This window comes from Poecile atricapillus, chromosome 5, assembly GCF_030490865.1.
Source record: "Poecile atricapillus isolate bPoeAtr1 chromosome 5, bPoeAtr1.hap1, whole genome shotgun sequence".
Classification (NCBI taxonomy): Eukaryota; Metazoa; Chordata; class Aves; order Passeriformes; family Paridae; genus Poecile; species Poecile atricapillus.
The window spans coordinates 191,788-208,454 of record NC_081253.1 but is presented as its reverse complement, the minus strand read 5'-3'; the positions used below and the strand labels follow the sequence as shown (position 1 = coordinate 208,454).

Below are 16,667 nucleotides of genomic sequence, written 5' to 3'. Positions count from 1 at the left end.
AGATATACCAATCTGTATCAGATCATTAGGATTAATTTCCAAAGCAAAACAGCTAAGAGATGACTCATGTTTGCAAAAGAACAAATTTAATGCACAAAAATTAACACATTAAATATGCTGACACTTTTTAAAGAGATCCACAGTCACTGGAAGTCAAATCTAAATTGTTGAAGCCCTTTCCTTATTATTCAGCCTCAAGATTTTTTAAACTCATTTCTTTACCAATGCATTTTTGAAGGCATTTTCACCCTTTAAGGAAAGTCAGGTATATAGATAACGTACCCATAATCGAGAGGAACACGTAGCTCCCGTTCATCTGCTACTCTTCGTCTTTTTGAAATACCTAAAACAGAATCTCTGATTAATACCTAATAGAACTTTAAAAAGGTAACATGTTCCTAAAATGTATTTATGTTTCTATCTGCAAAACAAAATTGTTTTTTCATTCTTGCCATTATGTGCCTCAATTATCAACTATCAAATTATCAATTATAAATAAATAAAAAATAAATAAAACTAATGTAAGTGTTCTCCTTCTGAAATACATTTTCCACTAAGTTTCCTGTAACCTCATCCTCTGAAATTGTGAACAGAAAACCTAACTATCCCATACCTAGCCGCTTGTCCTGTTTAGTGCTCTCAAATATTGCTAATTTAATTCCTTGCACGCCTGTTTTTCTAGACAAGACCTTACATAGTTTTTTTCAGTAAACAAGATGCAAATAAAAACACACTTAATAGATTCATATTCTTATAGGTTTAATCCTCCTAGAGCACTGTCCACAGACTGCAGTCAAATGCCAAATGCAGAAAATTTTCAAAACTACTTCAGCTTTTCCCAGTTCAAACAGATGCTGTGTTTGGTGCTTGTCAAGCAACGGAGTGGATAGCATCCCAGAAACAACTGCCACACGTGGGGCTTTTTAGTGTGGAAGGCTTTCCTCAGGCCTCTCAGGCAGCCACAGGAAACAAACTATGCACACAGACCAAGTTTTGGAAGATGCACGTCCAAAAGAGGTAGAGTTTGGACCTTCTGCAAAGGATGCGACACATCTCTTCCCTGGGAAGAGCCGTGAGTGGGGGCTGTCACCAGACTGACCCCCGGCACCTGCTCCAGCCTCTCTGCCAGGAGCAGCACATGGCAGCTCAGCACTGGCTGCCAAGGGAGCTGCCAGCAGCTCCTTCCAGGTGATGTGAAGAGACCCCTAGAAAAAGCACTGAGGAAATGCCTGTGCTCAGATCCCAAAACTGAGACACAGGTCTGCACTCTTAACCTAACATGAATGACTACTGCATTATTTTGAATGGCCATGGTGCAGGGAGGGAGGCTGCTTTTCCAAATATAAGTGAAGTGAAAAATCCAGTGCAAAACAGATACAGACAAGAGACCACGAGACCCCCTCAGTGATTGACCAACTCTAGGTAAAAGGTTCACAAAAATATTTTTGTTCTATTATATTGATTCTGATTAGGTGATCCTTAGGTGTAGTATATTATTATCCATAAAGCAAGGACATAAAACTTATTTATTCTACCTCCTATTCCAGTAAACAGAAAAGTCTGCTATCAGACTTTTCAAAGCAGCACAAATCAACAGAGATTCCTAAGAAAAACATGATCTTTTTAATCTACCCATTTGAGTAACTCTCAATCCATATGAAATCTTTTATAAACTGCACAGTTCACAAGCCTGTTTCTGGGATAAATATTAGGCAGATCTCATTATACCGCTTCAAAGCTAATGCCCTTGTATGACATGGAATGGAATTTCTATTCCACTGAATCCAAATATAAAAACCTATTTTATAAGCAGATGTCCCCATTTAATAATCCTGTTTATACACATGTTAATTAACATCAAGTCTCTAATTCAAAGTACGAAATATGTGATTTCATTGTATTGTTACCATGCAAATTAAGGAATCTGACTTTCAAAAATGCATTATTTACTGTAGCCATAGTAATTACTAAATCTTACCAATTAAGTCACCAAATGAAGGATTATAAGCACTATACAGTATCAGGCAAATGCTAAATGTACTTTCCATTAACTTTTTAAAAATAAATTCCTGCGCATAATCCATAAATTCTACTGAGAATTTTGAAAGAATTATTAGAAAATTATGTTCTAACAAAGTATGGTTACAAAGTTTGTCAAGAAAGGGGCAAAAAATTGAAGATTCAGAACACAAACTAGAATGTACAGGAATCAGAAGTAAAAATAACTAGTTTAGAATAAAATGGAGACTTCCAAAGACCTAATAATTAGGAGTTTAATATAATATATATCAACTCTGGATATTTAATTCTATCTTCTCTCAAATCATTGCATGAGTTAAAATATCCTGGGCCTAAGGGTAATATTCTAGTCTGAAGAACTTGCAATTTGGCTGACGGATCTTAATGACTCCTGCAATCACCCATGAAAAGATCACAGAGTCACCCAACAGCCAATATCAGAAGGGACATCAAAAGACACCCAGTCCAGCCTTCCTTGGGAAAGGATGCTTTGCCAAGATTACCCTGCACCCTGACCGACTGACATCTGAAAACCTCAAGTGAGGGGGACACTGCCACATCCCTGGGATGGCTGTTCAATGAATCACTGTTCTTAAGGGTAAAAATCTTCTTGAACATCATACCAGCACCTGGACTATTTTTGAAACTACTTTTGCAACACGACAGTATAACAGAAGACAGAGAGATACCACAGTGTGTACTTGGTGTGAGGGTGGAGGCTCCCGTCCCGAGGAACACTGCAGGCTGGGACTCAGGACATAAGGCAGCTGATGCCGAGCTCGACGTCTTTGCTACTTGGAGATTAAGCGGGGTGGAATGAGCTGTAAGACCAATGGGTGAGCTCTTCACAGAGGATGAAGTTTTATTCAGTTTCAGTGGGGCTTTTTCTCCCTCAGTGTCGGTATCCGATTCATCTTGGTCTTTATCATCCTCATCTTCCTCCTCAGACCCTTCTGTATCTGACTCAGAATTACTGTCAGACTCTGTTTAAAGAAAGTGTGGCAAAAGGCACATTATAACTTGGAAACTACTGGCAAGTCCATTAAAGTTCTAACACTTGCAAAGTATTTCCTCTTATTATATATGCTTTTTTAATAACATCTCGAGTATAAATAGGAGGTTCTAATTAACTACCTAAACTTTAAAATTACTACAAATATGACAGCATTAAGTAATTCTGCATGGTAATACACTGTTCTTTTGAATGGGAAGAGATGAGTGACAAAAGCTGGAGTATTTCAAGACTGTTTACTCCAGAAGGAACTACAGCTAAATCATCCCATTAGCCCAGCAGCAGCTGGGCATTATCCCAGGAAAGGCATTTCACAGGTGTGAAATCCATAATGAAGAGGAAGAAAACAACTGAACTGGGCATGGGCTGAAAGGTGTCAGAATCAAAAGTATTGCAATTTGGGCAAAGGAAGAGTAAGAATCGAGGACAGCCAGGGTAAGGAACTAAAGGTGAGATACAGCCTGAGAAAAAGATTAGCACAGGGTGTGTGGATGAGAGGGGGAACAGAATGATGAAAGTGGAGGCGGGACACAAGAGATACCAGGACATGGGACAAAGCAGTGACTGTGAATACAGTCAACTCTTTAAAACAGGCCTTATCATTCCAAATTGCATAGCCTGGTCTGTAGCCCTTAAAACTGTCCAATTACTTGCTCATTGGCTGCTGTGCTCCTGCATGAGGCACAAAAATACGCTTTTCTTGCCACTCTTGACAATTTGAAGGCCCTTGTGTAGTCTCTCTCTCTTTAGGAAACCTGTTTTGCAGCTGGTCTCTGTCTGCCAGAACCATTTACCATCAATCAGCCTTAACGTCAATCCCTTCCTGAGCACTTTGTTACATCAAGCTACAGGCTGGGTGACTAATGTGGAAGGGAGGTCTCTGACAGCCTTTCCAAAAGGCTAAGGAGCCACATTACCAGGACAGCTGACCAAGTATCAGAACACCCCAAACATGTTTTTCTGACATGACAAAATGGAGAATGGAGACAAGTGCTAATTCCAAGGATATGTGTAGGGCACCGTGTGGGCCTCGCTGGCCCAGTATCCTGCCCCTATTTTAAAATATGGTGGGAAATGCATGTTTACAAAATGCAAAAAATTAAGTTTCTGCTTTTCCTATTAAAAAGGTTAAACCACCTGATTGGCTATCATCAGAATCATCTTCTTCATCGTCCTCATCTTCATCTTCATCGTCGTCATCATCATCATTTGAGTCGTCAGAGTCTTTACTGCTGGGGGCATCTGAGTCTACCCCTCTGAACTGCTCCACCACCAGTTTTGCAGAATGAAGGCGGTGTTGTGGTTTTACTGCATTTACTGCATTATTGCTGACTGCTTTATCCTTTCCTGAACCAGGTAACACAGGAGAGGTAGAGGGCATAACAGCTGTCCGGTTACCAGTTGTCTTTTTCCCACACGCACTCAAGTTTATTGGCAAAGAAAAGGGGGCACTACTAGAAATGGCTACGCTTTCATTGATCTTGGTCTGGGGTTTCGGTTTCGTGGTGAGTGCAAGAGGAGCCTCCTGGATGACGCTCTGAATAACTCCATTGGGTTGGTGATTACCTAAAAGTGCATTTGTCAGGAATGGGTTAGAATGGTTGTTTTCCAAGGATGTGAGTTTTTGATGAGCTGGTGAACTAGAGGTTGGTTTGGGACTTGACAAAGCTGAAATAACCTTCTTCAGGCTCTTAGATGATTCCTGTTTCTTTAGCTGTGCTGCTGGGAATGTCTGTTTATATTGTTCCTAAAGAAATAAGAAGATAGAGGAATAAAATGTGGAGGTGTTTGTTTGGCTTTCTTTGATATTCAGGCAAGTGAGCTCTAGGAAATTTTAAACATCTGCTAAGCCATTTTTAGAAAGTCAAAAGCAGGTACTAGGTACAACAGACGAGATGAGAAACTACTAGTTACACAAGTCTTGCATGATTTTTTTCACTGTAAATGAACAGGGAAAGACAAATTGAACTCAAGATGAAGTTGATTCAAACTATGTAGGGAAGCTTTCTCACCTGCTACAATGCTCTAGACAGAGACTTTCATAAAGGTATTAATCATTCTGAAAAAAGCCCTTTTTAAAAAGATACTTACTACTCTTGTGTACCAGCACAGAAAAACCTCTTCTTATTACTTAATTCAGCATATAAAAATCCCTCTAGTGAATGTACAGCTACTTTTAATAACTTGTTCACTTTAAAGCACAAGGTAAATACAACACACTAATGGCCATGATACTAGAAACCCAACAGAGAACCCTTGGTGTAGAAAAATTTTATTTTAACAAATGAGAGAAAAGGTATTACTGAGAAATGCTGTGATATGCTAACTGTTTAACTGAAAGAGTAGTACTTGAAATTTTCCACATAAAAGTTAATAATAGCTCAGAAATGCATGTAAAGCTTAAGACTGTCTTTAGTATAAAGACTTCCAAAGGACAAAAACCCACATCATCTTCAGTAGAAAACATAATTAAATGGATAAAGACCGTACAGTTTAAAATAATTTTTTTACATTAAGTCAAATACCATACATTCCTGGAAGTTACTAACATTTAAAACTGAATACGAAATTATGAAGAGCTCCAAAATAAATATTCAGACAGTGCATACCTCCAGTAAAAGTTTCAGAGAAATCAAACTACTAAATGTGTGATCTATCACCAGCTAAAGACTCGTAACCTAAATTTGAAAGCAGAAGCCTCTTTCAGTAGCAAAGATGTATGTTCTCATAATTATAACTTACTTAGCTACTCCTGGTAGAGTGACAAGCTTATTTGATTTTTACCAAGTAACAGGAAATTTGAAAGGAAAAACAGCTTTTATCTTCTAGTCAAGCAATAAAAATTAAATATTTTTCAGTCCTCACTAAGGCCTTGTGAGTTAGCTGTGAATCAGAACTGAGTTTATTACTTCCAAATACTACTTAGTTTAAAACAAAATATGAAAAAACAAAATCATAATAATATTTACAATTATTATAAATAATAATAAATAATAAAAATAATTTAAAATCATCATAATAATTTTATTCTCTTCTAACCCTCATTCAAATCTCATTGAATAGAAGATTAATCAACAATCACCTTAATCACTGCTGACAAAACAAATAAACCAAGGATCTAAAAATTTCTGAAGCTGCAGAACTGTTAAGACAGACATATAAACTTATTGTAAAGTCCTGACCAGTAAAAAGGAAGATAAATTGAGGCAGGGTGGGCAGGCCCTGTCCCAGGTGCCCAGAGCAGCTGGGGCTGTCCCTGGATCCCTGGCAGTGTCCCAGGCCAGGCTGGACACTGGACCATGGGAGGTGTCCCTGCCATGGCTGGGGTGGGACAGGGTAGAGCTTTAAGGGTTCCTTCCAACCCAGGCCATTCCTTGATTCTAAAAACAACTATTGAAATGGCTATACTGAGCTTTAACAGCTATCAGGGCATAAACACCTGTCTTTAAAGAGCAAACAAAACTCAACATTATATTGAGCATTTTTTTTAATAAATGGCTTTCAGCTTCTTTGTTTAAAAACGTGGTTAAAATAGGTGATTTCCATTACTTTGACTTGAAACTATCCAACTTGAAAGAAAGTGAAACCATGCTTAAACAGTAGATATGTGAAGTATTAAATTAGCATTTTGACTGAACCTAGAAGCACAGGAAAAATATCCAGTGTTCCCATGAGAACTTTTCTTATTTTGATATTGATTTCAGGTGCACATTGTCCTTAAGAGGTGCATGACCCACACAATCTAGTTAATTTACACCATTCAGAAATCCAGATCAACCCTAAAAACACAAACTCCCATGATTATAAATATATATATACTTGTAATTTTAATACACTATTATTTAAAAGAGCTCGATGGCACAATGTTACATCTTTTTAAACAGATGACACAAGTTACAAATAATTCAAAACTTCACTCACCCGTTTAGCTCTAACATCGCTGGTCAAAGTGATAGATTCTTCAGAGGTATTTTTATTCCCTGCTTTGAGTAGATCAGGGGAAGGAACTAGGAGTTTTAAATAGGTCTCTTTTTTGGCTTCATGTACCAAAGACAAAGGTTTCACATTAGGAACCAATCCCGTAGACTGTATTACACTTGTGTGTTTGTTCACAGATTCCTCCTTTGCCTGAGAGCTTGGAAAAATAAACGGAAGCTGCTGTGACAAAACCTGAGGCTGCTTCTGCTGGGACTGGAATGATGAGTGAGTCTGGGAATCAGAAACAAGAGGTATCTGCTGGTGTGTTCTTTTATCTTGAGACTTTTCCTGTGATTTCTGTCCATCGCTTTTTGTATCTGTTACACCACTATGCATTAGCACCTGCAAAATATTTATTTTTGACTGTTCATTATGTAAGTTAAAGATCCTTTTAAAAAGACTAAACATATGATCAGTCTCCATGAAACAATTACATTAGTCTTGGCAGAGGATGAACAATAATAATTTTAAATCAGTCTTGCAATGTATGTATTGTTCATTTTTGGATCTTTTCCCCCAGATAGTTTCAGCATGTGACAACAATGTGTACTAGAGAAGGAGTATTAAACCATGGTTGTTCTTAAATGTATTTGTGACTGTAAACCTAACAGGATAAAGATTCCAATCTCGATATTCTATTACAAGGGAGAAGTAGCCACTCTGCTAGGAAAAAAGCAACTGCCAAGCAATACCCACAATGATATATTTTCAATTCACTACCTATGCACAGTACTTGATTTCTTTGTATTTCCTACTTTATAACCAAAAAAATAACGGTCTACCAACTGTCAACTCCTAGCCTATAAAGAACAGCAATACACAGACATGAATGCACACAAAAAGCCCTCCCAGAAACCCCTCAAACAGAAAAACCTGGAGCAAACCTAAAAAAGAGTATTCTTAGCACTTTTTTAATGTGCAGTTAAATAATTGTTGGCTATTTGCTCACAGACATGGGTAGCTCAACTTGTCACAAACAGCTTGCAGCAACAAGACAGTGGGCAGCAGAGTGAGGTGTTATACCTTGTTCTTGCTTTTGTGATGTGCTTCACTTTCAGAATCAGATTCATCATCTTCACTCTCTTCAGCACTCTGGTCCTCCTCCTCCTCCTCTTCATCCTCTAGGTCATCAGAGTCACTACTACTTACACCTTCACTTGAGGTGTCTGAAGAGGAGCCTGAATCACTGTCACTGTTACTAGAGCTTTCCACTGCTTTTTTTCTGGGCTTCTACCAGGAAGATGAATTCTCTGTTAATGTTTCAGTTTTAATCTGTTATATGATCTTATTATTACACATAATCTTTGAAACAAAGGAGAGTAAGACTTTCGAGCAAATGCTTAAAGAGAAAGTGATTCACAAGATGATGAAAATTAAAAACTGGTCACAAAATTCCACTGAAGTCTTTTTCTGACCACTGCTGACATCACTATATCAAAACGCAAAATGCCAAATTTAGGCCTAGAACACTGACCTAGAATTTGGGTGTCATAAACCTCCACAGAATGTGCCAATTCCCAAAAAATTTATACCCAAAACTTGTACTGCAAATTAGCACAGAAAGAACAATATTAGGGTTAGCAAAGTGTCAGTGACACATTCAATTAACCACTTTCACAGTATGAGCTGTACAGTTGTACAGCTCATACTGTACAGTAATGTACAGTTTTACAGTAATGTACAGTTTTGAGGACTGAAAATATTATGTTCATCAAATTGCTTCTGGGATTTTCTTCTGAGAAATGGACGCAAATCTGCAATACTGACAACTACATTATATTGAACGAAACTCTAGATTTTCATCAACTGTAAAAACAGTTTGATATCAGCTTTGCCTTTTTCTTTTTTTTTCTTTTTTTTCTAAAACCAAATAAATATTTTAATAATTTTTTAGATACCACCCTCAAGAAGAAATTAAAACTAAGGAGATGACTGAAGAAATCAGAAGTTGAATGCAAAAAAAACCAAAACCCTAAAGAAAAGAACCTTTAGAAAAGTACATTAACAGGTTTTATAATAAGACATGTTTTTAAGAAGAGGAAAGTGTTACACTTCGAAATTTAAAAGCTCAAAATCACTTGTACAGAGCCCAGCTTCAATAATCATAATCATCCTCATGCTGGAGTTCTCATTTAGAGTAATTTCTGTGTTTTGGTACAAAAGGTTGTTAAAATCATTACACTGACAAATACCAATTACCTCATAAAAAGTTTTACAGGAAAAAAAGTTATAAACATCAGCATATCAAGTAAGATTAGGAACAACAAACTCCATATCAATCTTAAAAAGTTTACTACAGGAACTTAGGAAACAGACAACGTGACATTTATCTGCATGAGACAGAAGACTTAAAAGTTAAGATACAGGACACAATATTCTTAAGAAAGGTACTTGCACCAAGTCCATCCTTTTACAGCGGCTCAGCATTTGGTCAAGTAAAACTGGAGTTTGAAATCAGTGCCTGCATCAAGAAATCTATCAACAGTACCAAATTTATATTTAAAGACAAAAGGTAACAATGCTGACAAACATCCTGGTAGAAATTTGAAGGGGGGGGAGGCCTGAAACCAAAACAACAAACCACCCGAACAAAAAACCAACCAGAAATACAGACAAACAAACAATGGGCAAAAAGAGGTAAAATTTTCTGAATAAATTTTGGGAAGGTATTCAGAGATATTAAAAGTGAAATTTATTTGGTACTCTGACTAACTGTAGTAATAGTCAAAAATACAGAAACACCATCCGGAAAAAGCTTTACCTCTGCAACAGAGAAAGAAAGATAAATTTTGCATGGATATACCCGAGATAAAAGCAGAATTTTAGAAAGAGCCATTTTTAGTATTTAAGTCTGAAAAAAATCAAAGATTTCCCAAATACCTTTAACTAGCTTAATACTTTCAAAAGCTGTCAACTGTTGAACACAGAGAACATTTTGAGGGAAAATATTCTTAATAATTTCCCTATTGTCCATATATTAAACACTGTATATCACTACACAATTATAAGCAACCATTTCAGTGCTAACCCCTATTTTTATGCAGATACATCAAGCACCAGCTGTCCTTTGAAAATGCCAACCTCTTACCTTGAAACATTCAGACTTGGTAGCTGAATGTAGTTCAGTAACAGAAAGAAAGCAAGAGGCCCAATTCACTCAGAAAACAAAAATAGATAGGCATAAAGAAAGAAAGAAAAAGATTTTAGCCCAGATGGCTATCAGTAGAGAATTACTCCCTTAGCTTCTATTCTGACAGTGATCATCATCCCAGTACACCATTTTCTTTTTTTTGTTTTGTTTAAATAGTTTTGATTCCCAGAGTAGCTAAGTTCTTCGAGTGCTTAGGTCATGTAAACATAAGGTTTACTAACTTACTGAGACTACTCAGGTCTTTCATATTAGATGGCTAAGAATATTGCTGAAAAACAGCAGTTAATAACAGTTCTTTGTTCTGATGTATAGGAAATTGCTTTCAGAAAAGCATTTTTAATGTCTAAAATTTTTTTTTGTTTTTGTAAGATACACGAAAACCTAATTAAATTCACAGAAATAATCTATGATGTTATAATTGTAATTCCAATATATGTGTGTGTATATATACTGTAATATAAAATATCAAATACTGCTGTTAAAAATACATTTTTAAAAAAATTAGATTAATTAAATAAAACAAGGTGTTGGACACAGTTATTAACTTACTAACCAGTGAAATTAGCAGTACTAGTAACTTCTGCTTCACAAGTATGTCAAAAAATACCCAAACAATTAAAAAAAATTCAAAATCCATTACACACAAAAAATCCCTACAGAGGCAAGGGTACAGTTCTCGCTCTAATAAATCAGAAGAACTCAAAATATTTGGTACTCGGAAAGAACACTGCAAAACGCTCCTGGGTGCCAAACACTTATCATGTCAAATTTTTTGTTTCAATCTTCAATTTCTTTCTGGTATTTACCTTATCTTTGATTTTGTCAGTCCTGGTGTCCAAAAGCTGAACTTTGCTCTGCTCCTGGTTGTATTTGCGTCCCCCAGCTCCTGAGGTTACAGTTTTCACTGGTCCTGCTGATGCTGCAATGCCAGTGGAAAGCACAGATGTGCTGAGAACTGAGACCGCAGTGGTACTGCTGCCATTCAGTGACCCATTTATTCCTAAAGATGACAGATTTACAAAGTGACATTTAAAATAAATCTGAAGTAACAGGTAATTTCTCTGAGATGCCCCAACCACACTAACATTCCATAGACATGTAACAAGGTCCTAAACTACTTACAAGTGACTTGTTACATATACTAAAATTTGTCATCAGTCACTCTGATTTGGAGTTACTTTAGTTTAATCATACAGAGCAGCCATGATTTAAAGGCCAAACACATAATTGGTACGTATCATCCTTACCTAACAGAACCAATTTTTATAGAACTGTTTAGAAATGGGAAGAATGACAAAAGTAAAGCTCAAATTCCACATCTTTCTGCATGTGCAGAATTCAATATGATTATTTCCAGACAACTTCAGCCATTACCTTTGTCTGTATTGCTCCGACTACTTTTTCCTGTAGTTCTTGAGTGGAATGAAGCAGAATCATGATTCTGTGCAGGAGGAGCAAACAGTGTGGGAATTCCCAAGAGTGGTGGGAAAAAAGCTGTCCCAGGACGAGAGTGTGTGTCTGCTGTTCGCCACCATTCTGGACCGCAAAGGAAATAAAAACAAACTTCAGGTGTTCTAGTAATATATTTAAGTATTTCAGTAAGCCCATTGCTGTGTGTAACCCAGAGCATTTAGGAACTTTTCAATGACATGCATTTCCTGCAGCAACTCTGGTCTTAAGTCATTAAAACCATTTTGATGAAGACTGCAATGCCATTTTATTTAAATGGATTCTGAAAATTAATACTTAATAGAAAGCTATATGACATTGATCACCCCAAAATGAAACTCTAAGTCTTATAAACTGAATCAGTATTCACAGATCGCTCTTTAACATTTATTATTGCCTCAGCACTCTTCCTACATCAGAGCTACGAAGTAACACAACAGCTTTCAGTCACCTCTGCAATCTGAGTCTTGCAATACTCCCAGGCCTCCACCACAAACCACATCTGAAGCTGTTCCTCATGAAAAGACCTGTTAAATAGAGGAACTGCTTGCTACCCAGTGGTAACTCTACAGCTGCTACTAAAGGTTTCTATCCTTGAGTTTGACACTGCATTGCAAAAAAAGCAGCCTCTATTTTTTTTTTCCCTGTAACAACCCTATTCAAATGCCCTAGTTTCAACTGGAGATTCTGGCTTCTAACCTCAGTATGAGTAATGGCATCTCTCAGACTGGGAGGATGGCAGACAAGGTGAAGATGAGACATGATGAAGAGGTGTCCTGGTTCCAGCCAGGACAGGGTTAATTTTCGGAGTAGTTGGGAGGGGGCATGGCCAGGACCCAAAGGCTACTCAAATAAATCTCACACCATTAGCAGGGAAAAGGGACTCTCTCTTCCAGAGGGAAGGGCTCTCTTCCCAGTTGGCGCACCATAGCAGAGGTCAGGAACTGTCTATTGCCAGGAAGGGGGGGGTTCCATTTAGTTTGTTTCTTATATGCTCTGTCAGTACTGCTGCCATTAATATTTGTTTTCTTATCTCATCTCTGTTTCCAGTAAATTGTTCTTATCGTGACCTGTCACCTCTGCCTTTTGTGCCTCCAATTTTCCTCTCCAGCCCTCTAAGGGCAAGAGGTGGTGGTGAGGGGCAGGAGAAAAGTGAGTGGCAATGTGGTCTCAAGTAGGAGCACTAAAGCTAGATGAACCAGACTGCAAAAATTACAGGTAAAAAGTAAGCATAGCTGGAGTTGTGCTTACCTTAAACAATAAGGAGACTGAAGCTAATACAGAATTATGAATATGTGAAAAGAATATGTGAAAAGGAAAATGAACAGGGGAAGTGACCAGAAAGAAGTAAATAGAGAAGTTATTTGGCCACTACACACCTGGAAGGTTGGGGAAGGGCAGCAGAGAAGAAAGCAGGCACCATACAACAAGTCAGCATGTATTCATAGGGTATGACAAGGTAAGAATAGCAAAGATGACAGACAAAAATCAAAGGCCTAGAAATTCCGTAATCCTGGTAGAGGAAATCTCACAGGAGTTTCAGAACTAAACTTCAGCTTTAGAGATAGCCTGAACACAAGTGTGGAAAACAAATCATGGAATTCTGAGACTGTAAAAGCATACCTATCCAGAAGAACTATGTAGTCCTTAATGGAGAGAAAGACCAGGAAAAGACTGACATCAAAGAACATTAAATTCATTTGTACCATCCTTTAATACAAAGAGCATCATGTCAAAAAGAAAAGCATGTGAAAGACCAAGCATTCCCTGTTTTCCAGGAGACTCCCATCATCAACAATGGCCTCAGCACATTGACCGTGCTTCTCATGGACTTCTATATGCAAACCATTGTAATTCCTAGTTCTCCCTCCACACGTTTTAAACATTTTTACTGTGTTTGTGTATGTAAGAAATAATTCTGGAATAAGCTCCTGACTGCAGTAACTCATCCTATTAGGTGTTAGGAACGCAAGGGCATTCACTAGGACTTTTCATTTATTAGCAACTACAAGGCAACGTAACAGGAAAACAACATACACGGTGCAGGGAAATTCCTTGTACTGATTTCAGATTCCTGGTTCAGGCGCCTTTTTTTCCTTCCTCCAAGACAAGAAAGAATTTGCACTTCCTTGATGCTAAGTACTGCAGGTGATGTGTAGTGTACTTCACTAAACCTCTGACATGAGTTTAAAAGCATTGTGTTTCAGGTCTACATTTGCTGATTTTCATTTAAATGGCTTTAACATCACTTTGTAAATTATCACAGGAAAGACCCAAAAAACAATCATAACCAACCCAAACCCCATTTACGTATCTTCTTCCACAATGCTTCCCTCTCACAGACCATTGTGATTCTTAATCATGCCAATGAGCAACATTGCATTGCAAAGTTTCATACTTTGAAGACCTGCCAAGTTAAAAGAACCTTTGAGACTGTTCATCAACTTTCTTCATCATATAAAAAGTGTAGTTAACTGTACACTATACTACATACTATTATGGCTTTGAAAAAAGACATACTAAGTGTGCTAAGCCACTACCTAAAGTATCTAAGAAATAGAAGCCACCCATTTTAAAATACACATTTAAACACATGGAAGAAATAAAACACCAACAAAAAATGGCAAAAGCCTTGTAATACTAAACTGAACTGTAATGACATTTCCCCTCTTTCTTATCTGATGAAAATACTAACAGCAATTAATTTTCTTATTTTAGTGTTCACTCTTCAAGTTGCTAACTTACCTTAAACATGCTCCACATAGCTGAATTTCACATTAAATCTCACTCCTTCATATTAATGGGTTACTTTCAAATAGATTAAATATTTTTGAGAACAACTTTTGAAATTCTACTAACCACTGCACAGATAAGTGATTGACAGCATTATTCCAAAGGGCAACATACATTTCAACAATGCTGGTCTCTTAGTAACAAAGAATTACTCTGTGCATTCATGTACACAATTTTTACATTGTTCTGGAACTCATTAGGGAGAAATAGGAAACTCCAAAAGAAGGTTTCTTTGCTTTGACAAAAACAGCTTCTGGTCTGAGAAATAAAACTGTTGTGTTTTGTTATTTTACAAAAAGTTAATGAACTTCCCATTTTTTGAAAATTAAAGACCTTCCAGATCTGATAACATCAAAACAACACAGATTAGAATGTTCAGCTTAGAATGGTTTCACACACTAGTACTACTGCCTTTCATAAAGACAAAACACTGAATTATGGTTTTATTTAGAGTAAAAGTGCTGATTTATATTCTTCCAAAGTTGCTAAGATTCTCATGAGGGTGAATGTAAACCTCTTTCCAGGGGCAATTTACTTTTCCAATGTACTTCTTATTTTCAGCAATGGGTGAATAAGAAGAAAGCAAATAAAATATCTGTTTACTTGATTAGAATGCTTTAATTATTCAGGAACTAGTGCAAATTAACCAATTAAACTAACAGTATGTGATATATTCCACAACCGTTTCACACAGGTGCTTTGTCTTTTTGACCTGGGAATATGCCAAAATAATTTACTTGCACTTTTATGTCCCTGGCAAAGCTTAAAGACTACCAGTCCTAACTCATCATGTATCACAGGCACCTGACAGAGTATGCAATCAAGTTTATTGCAGAGACTACTTAATAGACTAAGAGATTGCTGCAAAGAAAATAAAGAGATGAATTGGGCTAAAAAGAATCTCTCTAATCTCATGCATTAAGATGCATTACCTTCTCTCAGTAAGAATAATTGCTCATTCTTAAAAACTTATTTTATTAGATACTAGAAAAATGCATTTTTAAATTTGGAGATAATTCAATTATCTGTTTAACAGACGTTGTTGGGTTTTTTTAAAATATCACAGGAGTGAAGAATGTCTCAGCTTAGAACTGGCTATGTGTATAGTCTATCTTAGCTACAGAATATCTTGTAAATTCTGGAGATGCCATAGATCATTCAAGGGAAAAGGACCTTCAGCTGGCTGGCAACATTAACACTTCCATGCAACCTTTTCAGAGTGGATACAACAGTAACCACAGCGCAGTGTGTCAGCAGAAAAACTTATTAGTAAATGAAACTGATGGGACATTATTGATAGTAAACTACATTCCAGCGTGGTTTTGGGATGAAAAAGTGTCCTTGAAAAATTACATATGTTCTTAAACATCAGATGCAGCCAGACAAACAATCAAAAAAAAATCAAACAATCAAAAAAAAAAAAAAAGAATGCTGGTAATTACTATCAACCTTTTTAACTCTTAGCTATCAGACAGAAATTAAGCTTTTTTAATAAAAGAGAGAACAGAACTTTTAAAAGGCCTTTAGTAAAGAACTACCTGTGTTTTCTAATTAAGAACAAAACTGACAGTTTAGTATCTTTATTACATTATTCATCTGCTTCAGTCTTACTGTATTTTGGCAGACCAAATACATATCCTATAAATGCACAGAAGGTTAACAGGAGATATAGAATTACATGATGTAATATGTACACGGCAAAAGCAGCAAGAAGAGGTAAACGAGTTACAGGAACCTTCAGGTTAGGACTGTACATTCATAGCCATACGGAAATTAACTCCTGCTACATTCTAGGAACCACCACAGAAAACCATTTCAAGTGGCATGGGCTAACAATCATAGACAAAAAATTCTTTTGAAATGAATTTTAGTGGGGTACTAAAAAATGAAAATGAAAAATGAAAAACTTTGTTACTTATTCCAGAAGAGTTAAGAATTTTCTGGTTTTAGAGAAATTAAAATAAATAGCTGAGATATAACCCTAGGTCTGCAGACATTCTGGCTTCAGCTTCTTGGGGCAGCTGGAAATGAACAAATGCAGCATGGAGTTGGCAACTTGGAATCTACTCATTACTTATTATCAAGCTGTATCAGTTCGGAGAATATACTTTTGCTCACTCTGCTGCAAGAACAGTTTTTTCTGAAAACAGGGGATTACCATGAATTTAAGCTGAAAAAACTTCCTATTTACCGTTCATACCATGTAAGAATTGGGCTAACAGAAACAATGTTCTCCAAAAAAATGTTTTCCAAAACTGAAGTGAG

The 16,667-nt window shown here is 36.8% G+C and overlaps 1 protein-coding gene across 11 annotated transcripts in view; it reads right to left on the bottom strand.

The window, feature by feature from the left end:
* BAZ2B (bromodomain adjacent to zinc finger domain 2B) overlaps positions 1-16,667 on the bottom strand; it is a 111,165-nt gene that overhangs the window by 40,138 nt on the left and 54,360 nt on the right. For 10 of the 11 annotated variants that reach the window (XM_058840035.1, XM_058840030.1, XM_058840029.1 and 7 more), the window contains 7 exons: positions 11,535-11,696; positions 10,967-11,160; positions 8,033-8,239; positions 6,953-7,351; positions 4,169-4,778; positions 2,709-3,002; positions 283-343 (listed from right to left, as the gene is read on the bottom strand). In XM_058840035.1, the coding sequence (XP_058696018.1) occupies positions 283-343; positions 2,709-3,002; positions 4,169-4,778; positions 6,953-7,351; positions 8,033-8,239; positions 10,967-11,160; positions 11,535-11,696 (1,927 nt within the window). The remainder of the gene's footprint in view (positions 1-282; positions 344-2,708; positions 3,003-4,168; positions 4,779-6,952; positions 7,352-8,032; positions 8,240-10,966; positions 11,161-11,534; positions 11,697-16,667) is intronic. The other variant, XM_058840034.1, reaches the window with a different exon arrangement.